Raw genomic sequence first — 23,338 nt, 5'->3', positions numbered from 1 at the left:
GGCCTCTTAGCATGACAAACTTCCAACAAAAGATCATCAGAGTAGGAATGTTTATCGGATGCCAATTTAGAAAAATTAATGATTGTATTTTGGGAATTAAAAAAATTCATTAAGGGCTCATCTCTGTTTTTTTAAAAGCAGCTTTGAAAAGTAACCCAGAGCCTACTTTTAAATGCTGTTAAAAGGCCACTGCTTTTAAAATAATCAGAATATTTTATTTTTACCAAACATCTTAAACTGCTTACCTTTAAAGTAAAGTAGGTTTTTAATAAATTTTAAAAAATAAAAAATCTCAAACTGGCTAAATCTTACCACTTGCATTAAGAAATAGATGACATTAATTAGTATCAAATTAAACAGATCAGCAAAAGATAGACATGAAATCTACGGTTCGCAATTAAATAAAGAAATGACCAAATCACCGCTTGTAATAAACAAACATATCAAAGAAAAGTGGCATTTTCGAGAATCTCCAAAAAGGCGATCCCTTTTTAATTTATGCCGAGGGAGCAAACGTCTATATAAGCCAAGCCAATAAAATATCGTTACTTCAAGACTGAGCTCTCTGTGAGATTGAAGGAACAGATATTTTCGTCCTTGTGATCAGAGATGAACTGTCTTCAGAATCTTTCAGGGTCTGCCATCAACTTCGAATCCAATTCCGAACGCATATTCCAAAACAATTCCCAATTTTCTTTATCAATCAAATTAATTATTTTCTTTTTTCATTTTTCCAAATTCCAGATCCTCTGTTTTGCCTCTACGTAGCTTCAGATGCAATCCCAGAAAGCCTTCGTTCTGTATCACAACTCTGGTACACTCCTCTTTCGCCATTACACGCGTACTTACATATAAATACATATGAAATGTGTTCGTTTGTGTGAAATATTTTGCAAATTTTATTTTTTACGAATTTATTTTTTACTCAAATGCAGGGAATGATGAGTAGCACTGATCTGCCCCGACGTATGGCTGTCAAGGTAGATTAAGAATTTTAAGAATTCTGTGATTTTTGGACTGAGTATTTGCTTCAATTGTTTATAGCTCATGTGTGGATCTTATAAACCTATTTTCTTTATTGGGTTGTTTTGTTTCTGGGTATTTTGTTTTTCTTTCCTTTTGTGTTATTGACAACTCTGTAGTCTGGAAGATGGAAGTAGTAAAGTGTATATGCATCTTATTGTCATTTGTAGTTGAGCTGACCCAGCTGTATCATTTTCCCTATTCAGAGTTTGGTGCTTCTCAGAAGATAATTTGGAATGAATCACAGTAAATAACAGTCTGTTGTTACTAGTTTGGGCTTCTAAAGTAATTGGTACTTTGTCACGGTTTAAGAGATGTGGATAATGGATACATTTTCCTATTGTAAATTGATAATGGTAAGCACTAAGAAAGTAACCCACACATGCTGTCTTTCCCTCTTTCAGCATTTGGACTAAACTTGTAGCTCCTCCTAGTTATGCCATAGTACATGATATCGTACATTATGAATTATGCTCATCACTACAAATCGACGGTGGGGAATTTATATGTACATTTTGCAATGATTTAACTTGTGCGTTTTACCAAAATAATAATAATAATAATAATAACAAAAGGCTGAAAGTGGCCCAATTATGTTAAGTAATCAATATGTTTGTGTGTGTCTGTGGGTCTATGTGTTTTGCTGTGGAAGGATTGGCAATGAGCACAGTGCATGCTAGATCGGTTGTCTGATTTTTTAGTGAATTGTTTTATTGTAACTTGTAAGCTTTTATCGCCCTTGCTGCTTGTTGTGATTTGAATATTTCAAATGTATTTTTCTGTAGGCAGTTTCTGGTTCCACGTCTAGTGCTGAGACGAGTGGTGCCGAGGCAGAAGAGGAAAAATCTGAGATGTATAGTACTAACATGACCGAAGCCATGGGTGCTGGTAAGTTAATCATGCATGGGTTTTTTATATGCCTGGCTCAGTATACTGAGAAACGAGATATTGAGTGTATGAATTTACTGTTTTGGCAATCTGGATTAGAGGGCGCATATTGTTTAGAATATAGATTGATTTCTTTTTGTATGTTGCTTTGTTTCTGTGATTGCAGCTAACCACTCTAGTCTCTTATATAACATTTTGATGCAGTCTTGACCTATAGGCATGAGCTAGGTATGAACTACAACTTCATACGTCCAGATCTGATTGTGGGGTCTTGCCTACAGGTGATCCTTGTTTCATAACCAGTCATTTGAACAAATATTATCCATTATTAAAGTTCCCTAGTCTGATTGTTTCATTTTACTTCTCACCAGACTCCGAAAGATGTTGACAAGCTTCGAAGCATTGGCGTGAAGACTATTTTTTGCTTGCAACAAGATTCAGATTTGGAGTATCCTGGAGTTTTTTGAGACAACTGTGAGCAAAAATATTGCAAGCAACTGTGACAATTTATTGCAAGACTATAATGCTTTACTGGAAAAAAAATTCATTAGGCATGAGGTAATAATTGTAATGTGTTGGTTATTTGAGACGACTGTGACAGTTTAGTTTAGTTAGAAGAAAATTAAACTATAAATTCCTTAACCAGTTCTTCCAGATATTTTAGTGTTGACATTGGTGCCATTCGAGAGTATGCCAAAACATTTGATGACATTGAACACTTGCGTGCTGAAATAAGGTTAGTTATTTAAAATTAGTTGTTGATATATTTTTTTTCCAGAATGAATTTCTGACATGGAAGCATGAGTTTGTTTGTCATTACTGAAAAGTAGAAGCAGTGAACTTTGATTTCTATTTCCCCTTCTGTGATTTCCTTGTCCATCTTGACATTGATTTTAACAAATGATCAAACCATCCTTTTTTTTTTGCTCTGTTTGGAGAGCAATTCAATAGCTACCTTATAAACTTTCACTTACAGTTTTCTTTTTTCCATTACTAAATTACTAAATCATTCCTCTGGGGAGGGTCTGTGTGTGCACACATTCAATAGACTTGCTTCATTATAATGTTTGATGTTGCAGGGATTTTGATGCATATGATCTACGTCTCCGGCTTCCTGCTGTTGTTAGCAAATTATATAAGGCCATAAACCGAAATGGAGGTGTCACTTATGTGCATTGCACTGCTGGGCTTGGAAGAGCTCCTGCTGCTGCGGTATATTGTTAACCTTGTATTTAAAATTAATGGTATTTTACCCAGATTTTGAGCAAACACCTTATGGAACTCATGAAGTTCAACTCTCCCTCAAATTTGTGTTATGTGATTGTGTTATGCAGGAACTTGAGGAAACGTTTTTGTAAAGTAACCTAAAATGTGGGAGTATTTTTAGTCAAATGAAAATCATGTATTGTAGTAACTAACCTACGGACAAGGGAAAATGACATACTTTTTAGTACACTAACCTATGTGTGAGCCAAAAATGAGGGAGTATTTTTGGTTAAAAGCATAACATTGATATTTGCCAAGCTAATTCCTCTACTGCAGTGTACCCATGAGACCGCTTGTGTATTGTCTTTGTAGTTGCTCATGTTGCTCTGCAGCTAAATATTTAGCTTTACGATTAGAAGATCCGTAGAGCTGACAGTTTCTTGAGATCTCTGGACTGATTGCTGCCAGTCTCGCCAGTCTTTACAAATTTAAATAATAAAAATTATTGATGATTATTTCCTTTTTCATTTTCTGTTTCCTGCAAAAAAATTATCTCTTATTTTTACCAATTTATATGCTACCTATTTGAGTCATAAATACCTAGATAATGTTAAGTGTATTATTACAAACCAACTGGTACAAGGTAGTCGTAAGGCAGTGTAACTATATACATATATATTACAATTAATTTGGTGGACAAGAATAGCAAGTCGCTGCTGCCTTGTTGAAGTATGAATATTTTTCTGTAACCATATCAATGAGGTTGACGCTGATTTATGATTAGTGTTATAGATATTTGTCAATGCATTGACATTTGTTCACATCTGAGAACCTCAGCTTCTCTTATATTTTTTTACAACATCTTTGTGCTGGTCTAATGGCTTTCTGGTGTACTTAAATAATTCAAAAGTGAATGCAATTTAGGCTCATTCTCTTGCCCATATCACACAATGGTTTTCCAACAGACAATGAATGATTTATTTCCGAATATTTGGTAAAATGCTATTGTACTCAGTCAAGAGTTATGTAAATTTTGTAGAAAATTATTCAAATCATACGAAGCCAACAACAATAGACAGGTATACATAGATAAATGGATGTCAGAAGAGTCTTGACTATAAGAGAAACAAATGAGAAATGTTGAGAGGGTTCTCATAACTCACAACTTCAAATTTATTTAAGTTCCAGCTTGCAGTTACTTTCATTTCATATGCTTGTTTACGCAGATCAATCTGGTATGTTGTTTCTCTTTTCAAAACTGTTCTGAAATGTTGTTATGGTGGCAGTTGGCTTACATGTTCTGGGTACAGGGATACAAGCTGACAGATGCTGTCAATGTACTGTTGGTAATTTTCTGTTTCGTTTACCTATTCTGATATGCACAATATATCAATACATCATCATGTTGTTAGCCCATGTGCATTTTATTTAGCGAAAATGAAAGTTTTAAGTTATTTATCAAAAAAGAAAATAGGAAAAGAAAGAAGGATGCTAGAAATTTAATTTTGGATTCACGAAACTATGGCAGAACCTTGAACGTCAAGTTTCAAAATCATTCATGAATTTTATGCAGTTGTATGACATTGCTATTTTTCGGAAGAAAAAAATTAAGAAAGTTTGTATCAGTGGTATGACAGCTAACTCAAGCAATGAGAAAGTGGGCCAATGTAATGCATAAATAAATACAGATCTTTGCAATGTCTCAGAAGTATCTCGCTCTAAATTTAATGCAGAACAAGCGATCATGCTGCCCAAAACTGGATGCTATTAAAAATGCTACTGCTGATATTGTGAGTCTCTTTTTTCCTTTACTGTTATTTCATATGAATCGTTTCTTAAAAAGTCTGTTCTCATTACTGGTTTCTCATGTGTATAAATTTTCAACTTGAAAAGATGATGATATAGTAGAACAGTTTCGGGATGCATATTGTTACTTGATACAGTTTGTTGAAATTCTGCCATAATGGATGGGATTCTGAAATTGGCTACTACAGTTTTCCTCACATGAGCATGTTTTTAGAAAGTTATGCCTAGATATTCCTGTTTTTAGAAAGTTATGCCTAGATATTCCTGTTTTAGGTTCTGTTTCTTTAGGTTCTTCAACATGCTTTCCTTTTCTCCTTTTGTCAGCTTCTTTTTGTCTTTTGTCTCGATAGTGTTGGTGGTCAGATCATCTATATGTAACAAAATGTTGGAATTATGACGGTGCTGGGCATGTTTTTCATCTCATTAGTGATAAAAACTGCAGTAGGGGAGGTATTTTCCCCCTTGTTTTTTTCTTTTATGTTTCTTCGTACCGATATCTAAATATATTTTCTTATTCACCAAGAAAAGAAAAGTAGAGAATGGTGGAGATGTGAAGACTTTAGATTTCCGACTTTGACTCTAGTTATTCATTGTAATACCTGACGTAGTTACCTAGAATGAAATTACGTATTGAACTAGAAGGAAACTTATCTAAAATCAAGTAAGTTTTAATAGATCTAATATTTGTCTTCTTTTGCTAGACTCATATAAAAAGGAATTTATTACAAACTCATGTGTCTCGTATCTTCTCATTTGAAGCTTACAGGCATGACAAAAAGGCTTGTCACGTTAACTTGGGGAAATCATAATTGCACTACAGTGGAAATCTCTGGACTTGATATTGGATGGGGTCAGGTAACGATACGATCTTTATATTTCAACCTTAAGTTCAGAGGCAGACTTCTATGCTTGCTATAGCTTCAAATTATGATTTTAATCTGTAGCTTATGCTACCTGTAAATATGAAGCATGGACTTTTTCGATCAATGATGTTCTCTTGTGATGCTTGTACAGAGTATTCCTTTAGAGTTCAATAAGGAACAGGGTTCGTGGATTCTCAAGAGGGAATTGCCGGTAAGCATTTGTCTGAATCAAAAGTATGCTTATGTTTGACCTTCTCAGGTTAAACATGGATCATCAACTTATCATTCTAGTAAAGTCTAAATATGTTTGTCAATTAATAGGGAGATAATTCCATATAAGAGTAAGCCTTGCTGACTTGAAAAAGATTGCATAAGATTCAAACATAGAATGTTGCATGTATTGATCAATTTCTTGAAATAAACTCGTGTTGCAGGAAGGACGATATGAATATAAGTACATTATTGATGGTGCATGGACGCATAACAAATACGAGCTTTTCACCTCTCCCAACAAGGATGGCCATGTCAACAATTATGTTCAAGTAAGGTTCAGCTTTGAGTCTTGAATTTGTAAATTATTAAAGAAAAAGAGGGGAAAAAAAAGTATATATGACAATATATCATCATGGAAACTGGAATTAAAATTATTTATATGAAAAAAGAATGTGCATAATTTTAGGGAATAGGGACCTTGGCTTCTCCTGGTGAACAGATTCTAATTGCACCCATGTTTTGCATCCGAAACGCAAAAAAGTTGCACCATGTTTCTTCTCATTTGTTGAGCTTTTCCTGCAGGTTGTTGAGGATGATCCTAACAGTACTAGTGCTGCAATCCGGAAGAGGTTGACTGGTGACGATCCTAGTCTTACAACCGAGGAACGACGTGAAATAAGACAGTTTCTCGAAACGTGTCCAGGTGATGAGTGAACTGCGAAAGGGCAATACAAATTGTCTTAGCATGTAAAGTAGTAACTGTACCAGTTCCCTAGCATTACATGGTGACATGTACGAAAAAATTGTGGTATAGTATATAACAAGAAATAGGAAATAATTGTGGTATAGTTAACAATCAATAAATATAAGTTCCTATTTCAGCAACAATTTAAGAATAGATAAATCATAATTTGACCATTAGTGAATTTGATGAGGAATGTCCCAAAAACTTCGACGCATGAGAGAAACTTTATTAATAAATAAAAAAAAAGTCTAAATTCCTTATTTTCTCAATGAATTTTTTTGGGTTATGCATAATCTAGAATTTGAGAGTTGGTGTTCTTAACTAACTATTTGAGGAACAAAATGTTGACATAGGAAAGAAAACTAACTATTTAGCGACCTCATTAAAAAAAATTACAATATGTCAAACTATAACCGAATCCGGATCCTCAGCTTAGATTTTCTCTTCCATGATCTAGTTGAATTCTTCTCTCCATATGCCACCTCATTAAAATTTGATCTAATAGATTGGAATTTTTTCATAATTAAAAAGAAAAGAAAAACTCTAATTGAACTTAACGATTTGAACCTTGACTCCTGCTATCGTTTAGGGGTTTTGTTTTCTTTCTATTTCCTCTCTCTTCAACCTCTCCTTCTTCCCTGTTGTTTCTGTCCGCAACATCTCCCCCAACTAAGTTTGTGTTTTGGTCAGTACCTCCCCCAATCAGTTTAGTCTTCCCTTTTCCCCCAATTATATGAATACATCAAGCCTAATTATGGAAATATTATATAATACTCAGTATCTTTGTACATATGGACAGAGATTGAAATCCTTGTACTACAAGAAAGCTAATTATGAGAAGAAGAATCCCGTCTTGACCGATTTGTGTGTTGTACAAGGAAAAAAATCAACTGCAACAACGCCAAGGAGAAGCCAGAACTAAACTTGATGACGATCGGCATCCTGCTGCCTGAAATTCTTACTGACATACTTTCGAGACTGCCCGTAAATTCAATTTGTTGCATGAGATGTGTATCTAAGGCCCTGTCAAAGATGGTTGACTCTTTTGCCACACTGGACATGCGGCGTCGTTTTCTAACTACCTGTTCTACTCCTCAACTTGTTGTTCTTAATGAGTCTTCCCATGATACATATGACATGTTGTATCCATTGAATTATAGATTCAACTCATTGACAAAGAGCGAACACGCAATTGTTTCCTATTTCGGATCCAAAGGTCGTTTTTATTCATCTGCTTTTGTTTTCTGCAACTTGTTTGGCTTTACTGGTCTTAATCCTGAGCATGGAAGGTCATGCCTTACTGGTCTTTATCCGGAGCATGCAAGGTTACCATTGCAGGTGAATTTTTTCCCTAGTCTTTATCCGGAGCATCGAAGGTCATGCTTGTTGGTGAATCCTTTCAAGGGAGAAGTTCTAATGCTCCCATCAGCAAGTGACGTCCAAGTTCCAGCCAATAGTCTCTGCAGTGTTGATTGGTATGGCATGGGATTTGATAATATAACCAACAGCTTCAAGATTGTTCGTGTGTCCACTAATAAAAAAGACTATGTAGCGGCCGAAGTTCTTGTATTGGGGACAAGCTCATGGCGGGAGTTACCTACAGTTCCTCCCTGCTTTCCAACCTGCAAGTTCGCATATGCACATGGAGACATGCATTGGTTGGTTTATGGAGATGATGCGTCGTCTGTGCGTATACTTTATTTCGACTTTAAGAAAGAAGAGTTCTATATGATGCCTCATCCCACCTCCTTGGGGAAAAAGCCGGGTCTCTGGAAATTTCTTCACTTGCTTAATTTTAGGGGATCTTTGGCCCTAGTGAATGTTTCTTCACCAGAAAAAGAACATATGAATATATGGAGACCATATGTTGGAGATATGGGGATTGAAAAATTACGATAACAAAGAGTGGGTGCAAAATTATAAAATACATTCGGAACCATATCTTTTTACATTTTGGGAGCCTACTAGGTTGTCTAAGTGCGGTGAATGGGAGCATGGCATATTTTTCATTCAGGAGATTCCTCCCAATAACCACATAATCTTTGTGGATGTAAGACATGTTTCCATTAAGCATATACTACTCAGAGGTGGAACTACAGTCCATAGTTGTACGGACGATAGGATTTCTCTAAACAATTATGGAGATTTGGTTGAAGCAGAAGAAGAACAAGGTATTACTGAATTCCCCATATATCGAGAAACTTGGAAGAATCTGATTGACGCTGCAGAAATAAGTGGCAGAGATTTGTGTTACTTGAAAACACAGACGGAGTTTGCATCTATTTCTTTAGATTACAAAAATATGTATTCTTAACAATTTAAGCACAATAATAGACTCTTATCACCATGATGTTTGGTTTAAAAATTATAATTATTATCTAATTTTTTTATAGGATTTATAAGTTATAAGAATTTTAATTAACATCATAATAGTAAAATAATATAAATTTATATTTATATAAAATAATAAATAAAAATAATTAGTTTTCATAATGTTTTAATTATTATTATTCCTTCTTTTTTTATATAAAATATATCGAGAAACATTTGCACTTATAATTGAACTCTTGCAACATGGAGATCTTTTTCAATTTTACTAGTCAATATTCCAGCTTACTTCTTTTTCTCTAGGAAGAAGACAAACCGTGTACAGGGAAAGGGGCAATTGTGATCCATACTGACACCAATAATTCTAAGAAAGAGAAGCAAGTATTTCCGGTTCAATAAAGTCATCACTGAAAATATACCTTAACTGAAAGTTGCGCAAAGGTGAGCATTTTCCAAAATTATTAGGTGTGCCGTTGGATCCTTATGTATTGGTATCATTAACCCTTTGTAGTTGTTGTATTGATCCTTGGGATTATTGTATTGGTTACGAGTATCTTCAACAGAAGTGGCAAATCAAAAACTTTTCAAATTGAAGTTTGTTGGTGGTCAGATCATCTATATGTAACAAAATGTTGGAACTGCGACAGTGCTGGGAATGTTGGAATTGCCGGTAAGCTTTTGTCTGAATCAAAAGTGTGCTTATGTTTGGCCTTCTTAGGTTAAACATTGATCATCAACTTATCATTCTAGTCAAGTCCATATATGTTTGTCAATTCATAGGGAGAGAATTTCATGCACTGCAGGAAACTGATGTTTTTGGTTTTCATTTGTTGCAAATAACTTTTAGACTAGGGAGGCAATGTGGCCATCAAGAAACTGCTAGATGATTATCATCAAGGAAATTGGAAGTCAAATAATTTTTTAAAATAAATTTATGTAGCAAATAATGCGTTGTGTAATTTTTGAATCTCCTGGTGAACAGATTCTAATTGCTCTCACTGTAAAATGGCATCCATGTTTTCCATCTGAAACGAAAAAAGTTGCACCATGTTTCTTCTCATTTGTTGAGCTTTTCCTGCAGGTTGTTGAGCTTTTCCTGCAGGTACCAGTGAAGATCGTCATCTCACAACTGAGGAACGACTTAAAATAAGATAGTTTCTCGAACCTTGTCCCGACGATGAGTGAACTGCATAAGGGCGGCAATACAAGTTGTCTTAGCATGTAAAGTAGAAACTGTAACCAGTTCCCTAGCGTTACACGGTAACATGTACCTAATTGTGGTACATTATATACAAAGAAAGAGGAAATAAATTGTTGTGATAGAGGAAACTTGATTAGGCATGTCCCAAAAACTTCGAGGCATAAGAGAAACTTTTTTAATCATCAAACCAGACATGAGACTTGGCCTCAATTGCATCCATCCTATAGAAAGCAAAAGTCCAAATTCTTTCTTATTATCTAAAGAACTTGTAGACCATGGAATTTGAGCATATCATGATATTAAATTGTTTTAGTAAAATGATAATTATATTCTCAATCTTTTTTTGACATACATAATCTAGAATTGGTATTCTTAACTATTGGAGGACCAAGTTTATAGCATACTTGGGTTGGGTTTAGTCCCATAAAATGTTGACATGTTAGTACAACGATATTCGTAATTATGAATTAAGAGTCTAAGTATTTTGAATTCAAATTTGATGTTGTTGTAACATATTCTAACTATTAAAGTAGTTGTTAATTATCCAGAAGAGTACAATCATTTGAAAAGTAAAAAGGAGGTCGAATAGTTTGATAAATGAACATGTATGAAGACAATGTTGCTTATATTGCTCAAATCAAAGAAGGGTTCATATGACACAGTTTTAGTAAAAGCTAAGAGATTGGAGTCAAACAAAATTGTTCACAAGATAATCAGGCGAACTTTTTTTTCCAAAGCTCTTCCGAAGTCTATGTTTCATAAGTTATTGAAAATCAAGGGAGATATCTATTAGGGGGAGCATCTCAGTTCTATTACATATATGAAATATGCTCGTTGTACTATTGTCCCTTCAACTAGGTTTTTGCCCCACTGGAGTTTTCTTAGCAAGGTTTTAACAAGACAACATAAGCGCTTCCAACACATATCAATGATCCAGAAGAATTTTCCATCCTTTTTCCCTTCGCTTAGGTCTTATCCTACAAGGTTTTCCGAGCAAGGTTTTTAATGAGGCAACTATATCGCTTGTTTGGTGGTCATCAACGAGGAGTGTTATAAATATACAAAATGTGGATAACCACCATAACACCCACTACTTCCAGGTTTTAATGGTTTGAAACCTATTGTATTACTATTGAATTTATACCTGCAACCTACTATTTATGGATTAATTTCCTATAGTTGCAAGTCTATAAATAGGTGATTATCAAGGATGAATGATAGAAGTTGATAGAGCAAATTCTATTGCTTTTTCGTTTCTGTTTTTTCTCCACAATTTCCATCTAGTTTTATAACAAGTTGTTAAATATTATTTAATATTCTTTCAGGTATATTCTCTAATTTAATTGATCATATGGAAGAGTGGAGTTAAAATTTTACAATATGTCAAGCTACTACTGAAGCTAAAGTTTGCATTTGACATCTGCAAGGAAGATGCTCTTTATTAATTTGATCTGTCAAATTAATATCAATATAAATATATAAATATATATATATATAAATGAAAACAATGAAATCTCCTTTATTCTCTCATACGCGTATTACTACAACTACCAAATCAATCCAATCGTACCCAAGCCCCTCTTCTTTTTCTTTTTTCTTTTTTTCCTAAAGAAAAGAGGGGTGAGCATGCTTGGGGCCAAGAGCGTCCAGCGACGACATTTATACTTCATAAAATGTCGTGTTGGTGCTAACAAATAATAACAGCTTACCATTTCTTAATTGCAAATCTCCTTTTTTTTTTTTTTTTCCTTCCCTTGATTTACACTTTACAAATTTCTTAATTACAAATCAAAGCAGAGGATTCGAATCCGTGTTCAAAAGGATCTAGTTACTTGAAAAGGCTATATTAAGTGTCTTGCAAGTCAAGAAAAAGTTGGGGAATTAACTTATACTGTAATTAGGAGTCAGTCCCCAAAGAGGCCCAGACTTGGTGGTCCAGCGCTGCACGTGAGTTTCTGTTCTTTTTTTTCTCCCCTCGACGCCAAAATGACGTCGTTCTACTAATGGGGTTTTTTCTTGCCAAAACGACGTCGTTTAGCTCAAGTTTTTTTATAAAAAGAAGAAGAACAAATGCAGACTCTGTTTAACAGAGAGCCCGATACCTCCCTCCCCAAATCAGTTTCAGTTCTTTTTTTTTTTTTCAAATGTCAAACCCTAAATCCTGAAACCCCAAATCATATTGATCCAACCTTCAACCAATCCAACCACCCATCCGGCACCGGCACCGGCACCGGCAACGGCAACATCCTCATAGTGGTGGCAACAAAGCAAAAAAATCAGCCCCAAATTCAATTTGATTTCAAAGGTGGATTTGTCATTGTCCCTCAAATTTGAAAGTATGTTATCCTAATTTCTAATCTCTTTATGCTTTATTAAATTAATAAATATTCTTATATGTTAGATATTCTCTTGATTAGTTATTTTGTTGAGTTTTTATTTTGGTTAGTTAATAATTTGAATAAATTAGGGTTTTTTTTTTAATAATTGGATTGTATATGCTTTGGTTAGATTATATCTTGGTACATTGGATTAGTTTTTGTGTTTGTTAATTACTGAAGATTCTTGTATATATTTGTTTTATTAGTTGTTGTGATTTTATTTTGGTTGTTTGAATAAATTAGGGATTTTTTAAATAGAAATTTTTTACCCTTTTAGACATTGACCCCTGCAAATTCCTGGATCACTTCGTAGTTACTTCATTTGACAATAACTGTACGAAAAGTCAAGGAAAAATTGGGAAACCATAAAACCTAGTGTAATTAGTTAGGAGAATGAGAAATAAGCAATAGGGTTTTGGACGCGTTGAATTAAAATCTTGGGTTGGCGAGTCCTTATTTAGTTAGGATTTTGGTTACTTACCATTTATTTAGTCCTATTATAAATGAGATTTATTTCCTATTATAAATTTAGATATATTTCCTATTTTATTTAGGGTTAACTCATCTTTGTACTTGTAAGAAATATCTATTTGACTACGCTTGTATTTGCATATAAAAAGGGATGTCCAGATGAGCAATTGAAGACATATAGCATAGCCTATCCAGTCCCTATAATTATACTCCAACTAATAATATTTTACATACTTTGTTCAAGAAAATGATGCACATCAACTGCAAGAATGAGAAGAAGCAGCCAGAACTAAACTTGATGACGATGGGCGCCCTACCACTGAATATTCTTATCGACATCCTTACAAGAATGCCCGTAAATTCGATTTGTTGCATGAGATGTGTATCCAAGGCCTTGTTAAAGACGGTTGACGATCCCTTTCTTGCCACAATGCACATGCGGCGCCGTTTTCTAACTACGTGTTCTACTACTACCACTGAAGTTCCTCGACTTGTTGTTCTTGATGAGTCTCCCTATCATAAACAAAATGTGTTGTATCCATTGAAGTACGATGGTAACGACTTATTGACCAAGAGCAAACATGCAATTGTTTCATATTTCGGATCTAGACAACGTTTTTATTCACATGCTTTTGTTTTCTGCAACTTGTTTGGCTTTACTGGTCTTAATCCAAAGCATGGAAGGTCATGCTTGTTGGTGAATCCTTTCAAGGGAGAAGTTCTAATGCTCCCATTCGCTAGTGACGTCCCAGTTCCAGCCAATAGTCTCTACAATGTTGATTATTATGGCATGGGATTTGATAATATAACCAACAGCTTCAAGATTGTTCGCGTTTCCACCAATAAAAAAGACTACATGGTGTCTGAAGTTCTTGTATTGGGGACAAGCTCATGGCGGGCGTTACCCACGGTTCCTCCCTGCTTTCCTACAAGCAAGTCGGCATATGCACATGGAGACATCCATTGGTTGGTTTATGGAGATGGCGAGTTGTTTGTACGTATACTTTCTTTTGACTTTAAGAAAGAAGAGTTCTATTGGACGCCACATCCTGCACCCTTGGGGAAGAGGCCAGTTCTCTGGAAATTACTTCACTTGATTAATTTAAGAGGATCTTTGGCCCTAGTGAATGTTTCTTCACCAGAAGATGAACATATGACAATATTTGAGGAGAGACGATATATTGAGATATGGGAATTGAAAAATTACGACGTCAAAGAGTGGGTCCTAAATTATAAAATAGATTCGGAACAATATCTTTTTATATTTTGGAAGCCTGCTAGTTTTTCCAGGTGCGGAGAATGGGAGCACGGCATATTTTTCAATCAGGAGAGTTGGCCCAATGACTGCATATTCTTAGTGGATCTAAGATATGTTTCCATTAAGTGTATACTACTCAAAGGTGAAATTACAATCCACAGTTGTATCGACAGCATGATTTCTCTAAACAATTATGGAGATTTGATTGAAGCAAAAGAAGAACAAGGTATTACTGAATTCCCCATGCCCCGTAAAACTTGGGAGAATCTGATTAACTCTGCTGAAGAAAGTGGGAGAGATTTTTGTTACTTGAAAACACAGAAGGAGTCCACATCCATTTCTTGGGATCGCAGTAGCATTTGTATTTAAGCGACAAGCACTATGATAAAGAGCTTTCAATTTTACAAGTCAATATTCCAGCTTACTTCTTCTCTGGGAAGAAGCTAAACCGTGTGCAGGGGAAAGGGGGTAATTGTGATTAGAGTTTAGGGAGGTATTTTCCTGCCTAGAATATGTTTTCAACTGCTGTGGGGGAGGTATTTTCCGTTCCGATATTTAAATAAATTTTCTTATTCACCGAGAAAATTGGTCAAAGCATGTAAAGTAGAAATTGTACCAGTTCCCTAGCGTTACATGGTAACATGTAGGAAGTAATTGTGGTGCATTAATTATATACCAAGAAAGAGGAAATAATTGAGATAGAGTTAACAATCAATAAATATAAATACCTATTTCAGCAACAATTTAAGAACAGAGAAATTATAATTTGACCATTAGTGGAATTTGATGACGCAAATTGGCCCCAAAATCTTCGAGGGCACAAGAGAAACTTTATTAATCATCAAACCAGCAACTTGGCCTCAATTGCAAATTCTTTCTTATGATTAAATTGTTTTAGTAGAAGGGTAAATATTTTATCAACCCTTTTTTTTTTTTTTTAGATTTTCTATATATTTAAACCCCACACTTCTCTTAGTTCACCCCATGTTCTAAGTTCACCCCAACTTGTAATTTAAAATTTCACAATTTCTAAGAAAACCCCACTATCTTCCCAAACTACCCTTAAATACACCCCACTATTTTCTATTTAAACCTCACAAGCTACCCTAAGAGGAGGAATGTATATAGCTTTGGGGAGATCATGCTGGAAATTTTAAGCAATGGCAGGTTGATGAATTCAGGAGCAAGCATACAGAGTAAGTCAAGGGAAGTTGTTATGAGAGAAATTTACAATGAGAATGAAGTTGGTACGAACGTTCCGATGCGAGAGGAGATAAAACTGGTACTTGAGGTGCTACACTTTGCACTAGGAGTAGGCCATCTGATCGGCCATCAATGGAGAATACATTGAAGCTTTTATCAGAGTGGAAAAGAAACAAGAAAAATTACCCAACTATTGAAGTTGCAGCAATAGGATTATGATTTTAGATGCACACTGGAATGCTAGAAGTGATAATAATATTACTGTTCCTAGCAGAAAAAAAAAACACAAACAAACCCAAATCCTAAATTTAATATTTTCTAGAGAAAAAGAACAGCTTTACCAAAACATTAGGTATTTTAAAAAAACAAAACAATCAACAAAGGATAAGATCATTACAGCCAAATAATTAACAAGTCTTTCCATTAGCTCCCACGTAGATTTTAAAGAGACATGCTCTTCAATGTTCTACGTCTCTGGCAATACGATGTAATAGAGTTTGTATTTTTTTTAAACTTAATATGAAGAGTGGTGGGGTGTATGGGGTGTGTGTATAGATGTACTAGGGTTAAGTATTAAGTTGGATGACCTTTTTTGTCTTTTTACACAATAATAAAACTTACAGCTTAATGATTTAAGTATTGAGGTGAACAAAGAGAAGTTTGGGGTTTAAATAGAAAATCTTTTTTTTTTTTTGGTTATACATAATCTCGATTTGAGAGTTGGTGTTCTTAACTTTTGGAGGCACCAGCCTAATATCATATATGGGTTGGGTTAGTTCCACAAAAAGTTAACATATGAAAGAAAACTATTAACTATATAGCAATTCATGAAGTAAAATGTCGTTAAATCTCAGAAATTGAAATCATTAGAGAATTTTGAAAAGATATATTAAATTGTCACATGAACATGAAATGACAAGAATTATTGAAAGAAAATTGCCTCGATCGATAAGTCAAATCATACATAAATTTGAAGGTGTAAGAGCAATGCCAAATTTGGCGTCCTATAAAGCTTGTTGTCAAATGTTATTTACTTTCTTTAAAAAAAATTATTGATAATATGGGCGAGTGTAGTTCAAATTTTTACAATATGTCAAACTAGGGATGACAACGGGCCAGTTAGGGACCGGGTATGACAATACCATCCCCGTCCCCGCTCTCCATTCCTGTCCTTGTCCCCGCCCCAATCCCCGGTTTAAGCTTTTCGGGGAATCCTTATCCCTGTCCCCGTCGGGGAAGTGCCTCCTATACCCGGCCCAATCCCCGGTTTTCATATATGACCTACTTGATGGCGTACAAAAACTTAGTTTTTTTTGTAAACACTTTTGAGTTTTAACCTTCCACTTTTATTTCCTCATCATTTATGGTCTATTTGAGGATTTTGGTTTTCCTAACAACCAATAGAAGCAACAGCACGTGGCCAACCCCTCATCTTTATTCATGGTCTGTTCATGATCCTCACCATATTAGACCAATCCACTATGTTGTTGCCAAGTTTGGTTAAAAAATGTATTAGATAAGCTCATTTGACTATGTCGTTGTGCGTGCCAACCCTATGCAATGTATGAGGAATAGGGAGCGACATTAGGATAACTTCGTTTATTATATTATATTAATATTTATTAATATATTAATATATTAATTATAAATAAATATATTACTTATCGGCCTGGGTTTGGGGATGGGGATAACAACACCATCCCCGGCCCATCCCCAACTGGGGATTTTGCAAATTCGGGAATCCTTACTTAGCCCCGATTTCCCCCCAAAAACTCCCCCCGTTAGGGGCGGGGGTATTATTGCCATCCCTATGTCAAACTCTACTAGTGAAGCTAAATTTTGCATTCCACATCAATTTAATCTGTCAAATTAATAGAAATATAAAAATACGAGGCTTTTTGATACATTGCGTGTATAATAACTCTTCCTCAAGTTTTTGACAAAGAAAAATAATTTACTCACGAACCAACCCAATGTAGGCCAATGACAATGTGTCGGTTGTTTGCCGGTGCTAACAAATAATAACATCTTACCATTTTCTTAATTTCAAATCTCTTTTTATTATCTTCTTAATTTACATTTTACCATTTTCTTAATTGTAAATCAAAGCAAGGGATCATATTAATCAGTTACATATTTATATGAATCATCAAGCCTAATTATGATAGTAAAATATTCTGCATAGAGATTGAAATCCTTGTACTACAAGAAAGCTAATAACATACTTTTTTCTTTCTTAACTTACACTTACCATTTTCTTAATTGCAAATCAAAGCAGAGGATCCTGATTCGTATTCAAAGGATACAGTTACTTCAAAAGGCTATATTAAGTGTACAAGTTAAGAAAAAGTTAGGGAATACCATGTACTCCGTTGTATTAATGAATTACACATTCATATGAATACATCAAGCCTAATTATGGTAGGAAAATATTCTATACAGAGATTGAAATCCTTGTGCTACAAGAAAGCTAATTATGAGGAGAAGAATCCGGTGTTGACCGATTTGTGTGTTGCACAAGGAAAGCGTCCAAAAAAACATCAAGGAAAAAATTGGGAACCATAAAGCCGAATGTAATTAATTAGGACAATGAAAAAAAAAATATTGGGAGATACAGTTGTCAAAGAAAATCTTGGGAGATGTCACTGTCAAAAAAAATCTTTGGAGATGTCTATTTGACTATATACTTGTATTTGCATATAACTAGGGAAGGCCGGATGAGCAATTGAAGATAGCACAGCACATTCAGTCCCTACAATTATACTCCAAGTAATAATATTTTACATACTTTGTTGAAGAAAATGAGGCGCATCAACTGCAACAACGAGATGGAGAAGCCAGAACTGGACTTGATGACAATCAGCGCTCTACCACCGGAAATTCTTATTGACATTCTATCGAGACTACCCGTAAATTCGATTTGTTGCATGAGATGTGTATCTAAGGCCTTTTTAAAGACGGCTGATGACCTCTTTCTTGCCACAATGCACATGCGGCGTCATTTTCTAACCGCGTGTTCTACTACTACCACTGAAGTTCCTCGACTTGTTTTTCTTGATGAGCGTCCCTTTCTTAGATATGCCTTGTTGTATCCATTGAAATACGATGGCCACGAATTATTGACAAAGAGCAAACAGGCAATTGTTTCCTATTTTGGATCCAGACGGCATTTTTATTCTGCTGCTTTTGTTTTCTACAACTTGTTTGGCTTTACTAGAAGGTCATGCTTTACTGGTCTTAATCTGGAGAGGTCATGCTTGTTGGTGAATCCTTTCAAAGGAGAAGTTCTAATGCTCCCCTCAGTGAGTGACGTCCAAGTTCCATCCAATAGTCTCTGCGATGTTGATTGGTACGGCATGGGATTTGATAATATAACCAACAGCTTCAAGACTGTTCGTGTTTCCACCAATAAAAAAGACTACTTGGCGGCCGAAGTTCTTGTATTGGGGACAAGCTCATGGCGGGAGTTACACACAGTTCCTCCCTGCTTTCCAACCTGCAAGTCCGCATATGCACACGGAGACATGCATTGGTTGGTCCATGGAGATGACGGGTCGTCCGTATGTATACTTTCTTTCGACTTTCAGAAGGAAGAGTTCTATTTAACACCTCCTCCTGCCTCCTTGGGGAAAAAGCCGGATCTCTGGAAATTTCTTCATTTGCTTAATTTCAAGGGATATTTGGCCCTAGTGAATGTTTCTTCACTAGAGGATAGACATATGAAGACATGGGAAATAAAATTTGTTGAGATATGGGGATTGAAAAATTACAATAATAACGAGTGGGTGCTAAATTATAAATTAGATTCAAAAGATCATCTTTTTGAAGATTTGGAGCCTACTAGTCTTTCTAAGTGTGGCGAATGGGAGCACGGCATATTTTTCAATGACGAGAGCGATTGCAGTACATATACATTCTTTGTGGATCTAAGATATATTTCCATGAAGTATGTACTACTCGAAGGTAATATGGCAATCTATAGTTGTACGAACAACATGATTTCTCTAAAGAATTATGGAGATTTGGTTGAAGCAGAAGAAGAACCAAAAATAATAACAAATAATAAAAAAGATATTACTGAATTCCCCTTGTCTCAAAGAACTTGGAAGAATCTGATTAAAGCTGCAAAAGTAAGAGGGAGAAAATTGTTTTACTTGAAAACACAGACGGAGTCCGCATGTATTTCTGTCGATGAGAATGACTTGTGGTAATTTTTAAGAATTATAAGCACAATGATGTCTTTTTTTTTCTTTTTTCTTTTTTTGTTAAAGCACAATGATATGAAGTCTTATCACCTATGATGTTTGGCGTTTTTTTATTGTATAGAATTTATGGAGAGACTTTGAACTTGTATTTACCCTGAGATGTATTAAGGAATGTCACAATGAATGAAGGTATGTATGCTAGCTACATTAGCGAATAACCAGTGTAAATTTTAATGTAAATTGCATTTCATCAATCTACAAATTTTAATGCCCATGTTACTGAACAACCCAGCGCAAGGATAAAAAAGTTTTTCAATAGGACATCAACGAAAATAAAGACGTAGTAACTGAAAGTTGTGCAAAAGCGAGCATTTTCCAAGATTATTATATGTATTGGTATTATTAACCCTTTGTAGTTAGTGTTATTGTATGGATCCTGGTATTATTGTATTTGTATAAAATTATGCAAAAGCAAGCATTTCTCAAAAAATTTACTCGTCTTCCTTCCACAAATTATAGGTTACGAGCAACTTCAACAGTAGTAGCAACGTGAACTCTTCAAATCTATGAGAAAGATGCTCTTTATCAAATTAATCTGTCAAGTTAAAAGAAATATAAATATAATATGAAAATGGAAAACAATCAAATCTTCTCTCATTCGCATATTAATCATACTCAAAAGATGTGGCTTTTTTATTCTTTGCTGTATAATAACTCTTCCCGAAGTTTTTGACAAAGAAAAATAATTTACTCACGAACCAACCCAATTTAGGCCACGAAAAAATTAAAACCAATGCACTGTCGTTGTGGTAAGGCCAATGACACTAGTGTGTTTGGTGCTAACAAATAATAAACATCTTACCATTTTCTTAATTCCAACTCTCTTCTTTTTCTTTTTCTTTTTTACATCTTACCATTTTCTTAATTGCAAATCAAAGTAGAGGATACTGATCCGTATTCAAAGGATACAGTTAATTCAAAAGACTATATTAAGTGTATTGCAAGTTAAGAAAAAGTTGGGGAATACCATGTACTCCCTTGTATTAATTATCGTAGGAAAATATTTTGTACAGAGATTGAAATCCTTGTACTACAAGAAAGCAAATTATGAGGGGAAGAATCATATCTTGACCGATTTGTGTGTTGTACAAGGAAAGCGTTATTATTAGGGCAAGTCAAGGAAAATACTGGGGAACCATAAAAAGTGTAATTAATTAGGAAAATGAGAAATATGCATTTATTAGGGTTCACACACGTTGAATTAAAATCTTCTAAGATATCGTTCTAAAATATATATATATATTTCTAATATATATCTTTTTTTTTTTTTTTTTTTGCCAATTGGGACATATCTATTTGACTATACTTGTATTTCCATATAAATATGGAGGGAAGGCAGGGTGAGCAATTGAAAACATATATCATAGCAATATCTAGTCCCTAGTCCAACTGGTAACATACTTTGTTGAAGAGAATGACGCACATCAACTGCAACAACGAGAAGGAGAAGCCAGAATTGAACTTGATGACGATCGACGCCCTACCGCCTGCAATTCTTATCAACATCCTTTCAAGACTGCCCATAAATTCGATTTGTTGCATGAGATGTGTATCTAAGGCCTTGTTAAAGATGGTTGACGACCTCTCTTCTGCCGCTCTGGACATGCGACGTCGTTTTCTAACTACTTGTTCAACTCCTCAACTTGTTGTTCTTAATGAGTCTTCCTATGATGAATATGACATGTTGTATCCATTGAAGTACGACGGCCACAACTTATTGACAAAGAGCAAAGACGCAATTGTTTCTTATTTCGGATCCAAACGGCGTTTTTATTCGTCTGCTTTTGTTTTCTGCAACTTGTTTGGCTTTACTGGTCTTAATCCGGAGCGTGGAAGGTCACCCTTCTGCCCGAATCCTTTCCCTGATCTTTATTTGGAGCATGGAAGGTCATGCTTGTTGGTGAATCCTTTCAAGGGAGAAGTTCTAATGCTCTCATCAGCAAGTGACGTCCAAGTTCCAGCCAATTGTCTCTGCACTGTTGATTGGTACGGCATGGGATTTGATAATAAAACCAACAGCTTCAAGATTGTACGTGTTTCCACCAATAAAAAAGACTACTTGGCGGCCGAAGTTCTTGTATTGGGGAAAAGCTCATGGAGGGAGTTGCCCACGGTTCCTCCTTGCTTTCCAACCTCCAAGTCCCTGTATGCACATGGAGACATGCATTGGTTGGTCTGTGGAGATGACGCGTCTTCTGCACGTATGCTTTCTTTCAACTTTAAGAAAGAAGAGTTCTATTTGACTTCTCTTCCCGCCCCCTTGGGGAAAGAGCCAGATCTTTGGAAATGTCTTCACTTGATTAATTTTAGGGGATCTGTGGCCCTGGTGTATGTTTCTTCACCAGAAAATGGAAAAGTGAAGATACGGGGATACAGAAAATGTGTTGAGGTATGGGTATTGAAAAATTACGATAACAAAGAGTGGGGGCTAAAATACAAAATAGATTCGACACAATATCTTTTTATATCTTGGGAGCCTACTAGTTTTTCTAAGTGTGGCGAATGGGAGGACGACATATATTTGAACCAGGAGAGTTCTCTTAATAACTGTATATTCTTTGTGCATCTAGGAGATGGTTCCATGAAGTGCGTGCTACTCAAGGGTCAATTGATAGTCCATAGTTGTACCGGCAGCATGATTTCTCTAAATAATTGTGGAGATTTGGTTGAAGCTGAAGAAGAACAAGGTATTACTGAATTTCCCATGTCTCGTGAAACTTGGAGAAATCTTATTAACGCTGCAGAAGTAAGTGGCAGAGATTTGTGTTACTTGAAAACACAAACGAAGTCCGCATCTATTTCTTGGGATCGCAATGATATTTATTTTTAAGAATTATAAGCACAATGATATAGAGTCTTATCATTATGATGCTTGGTTTTTTTTTTGTTATTATGTTTTTTTTACTATTCCTTTATTTATAAAATATATCAAGAAAATTTTGAACTTGTAATTAAACTCTTGCAACATTGGCCTCTCTTTCAATTTGACAAGTCAATATTCCAGCTTACTTCTTTTTCTCTGGGAAGAAGATAAACCGTATACAGGGGAAAGGGGAAAGGGGGCAATTGTGATCCATACTCTGACACCAATAATTCTAAAAAATATCTTGGGAGATGTCTATTTGACTATATACTTGTATTTGCATATAGTAGTAGGGAAGGCCAGATGAGCAATATTGAAGACATATAGCATAGCATATCCAGTCCCTACAATTATACTCCACCGAATAATATTTTACATTGTTGAAGAAATTGAGGCACATCAACTGCAACAACGAGACGGAGAAGCCAGAACTGAACTCGATGACAATCAGCGCTCTACCGCCGGAAATTCTTATCGACATCCTTTCGAGAATGCCTGTCAACTCGATTTGTTTCATGAGATGTGTATCTAAGTCCTTTTTAAAGACGGTTGACGACCCCTCTCTTGCGACAATGCACATGCGGCGTCGTTTTCTAACTACTTGTTCTACTACTACCACTGAAGTTC

The 23,338-nt window shown here is 35.3% G+C and overlaps 3 protein-coding genes across 3 annotated transcripts; all 3 read left to right on the top strand.

Annotated features, from left to right (window-relative positions):
- Nucleotides 1-490: 490 nt before the first annotated feature.
- On the top strand, nt 491-6,887 carry SEX4 (dual specificity protein phosphatase (DsPTP1) family protein). Its single transcript, XM_008233843.2, has 14 exons — nt 491-635; nt 745-814; nt 936-980; nt 1,809-1,911; nt 2,116-2,192; nt 2,283-2,359; nt 2,567-2,647; nt 2,991-3,123; nt 4,404-4,463; nt 4,851-4,907; nt 5,683-5,778; nt 5,938-5,997; nt 6,221-6,328; nt 6,582-6,887. Exons 1-14 carry the CDS (start codon nt 610-612, stop codon nt 6,711-6,713), a joined length of 1,125 nt encoding a protein of 374 aa, XP_008232065.2. The 5' UTR covers nt 491-609; the 3' UTR covers nt 6,714-6,887.
- A 6,482-nt stretch (nt 6,888-13,369) lies between these two features.
- On the top strand, nt 13,370-14,749 carry LOC103331232 (F-box protein At2g23160-like). The gene has a single exon (XM_008233849.2). The coding sequence runs from the start codon at nt 13,370-13,372 to the stop codon at nt 14,747-14,749; it is 1,380 nt and encodes a 459-aa protein (XP_008232071.2).
- A 3,635-nt stretch (nt 14,750-18,384) lies between these two features.
- On the top strand, nt 18,385-19,967 carry LOC103331231 (F-box/kelch-repeat protein At3g06240-like). The gene has a single exon (XM_089052351.1). It carries the CDS (start codon nt 18,385-18,387, stop codon nt 19,792-19,794), a length of 1,410 nt encoding a protein of 469 aa, XP_088908477.1. The 3' UTR covers nt 19,795-19,967.
- Nucleotides 19,968-23,338: the final 3,371 nt, after the last annotated feature.

Source organism: Prunus mume, linkage group LG5 (genome assembly GCF_029339155.1).
Source record: "Prunus mume cultivar Tortuosa linkage group LG5, ASM2933915v1, whole genome shotgun sequence".
Lineage (NCBI taxonomy): Eukaryota > Viridiplantae > Streptophyta > Magnoliopsida > Rosales > Rosaceae > Prunus > Prunus mume.
This window is presented reverse-complemented; position numbering and strand designations above follow the sequence as displayed.

Coding starts and splice junctions, on each gene's coding strand:
- SEX4 (XM_008233843.2), top strand. CDS start 610: ATGAACTGTCTTCAGAATCTTTCAGG. Junction 815..935: donor CGTTCTGTATCACAACTCTG/GTACACTCCTCT, acceptor ACTCAAATGCAG/GGAATGATGAGTAGCACTGA. Junction 1,912..2,115: donor GACCGAAGCCATGGGTGCTG/GTAAGTTAATCA, acceptor ATTTTGATGCAG/TCTTGACCTATAGGCATGAG.
- LOC103331232 (XM_008233849.2), top strand. CDS start 13,370: ATGATGCACATCAACTGCAAGAATGAGAAGAAGCAGCCAGAACTAAAC.
- LOC103331231 (XM_089052351.1), top strand. CDS start 18,385: ATGAGGCGCATCAACTGCAACAACGAGATGGAGAAGCCAGAACTGGAC.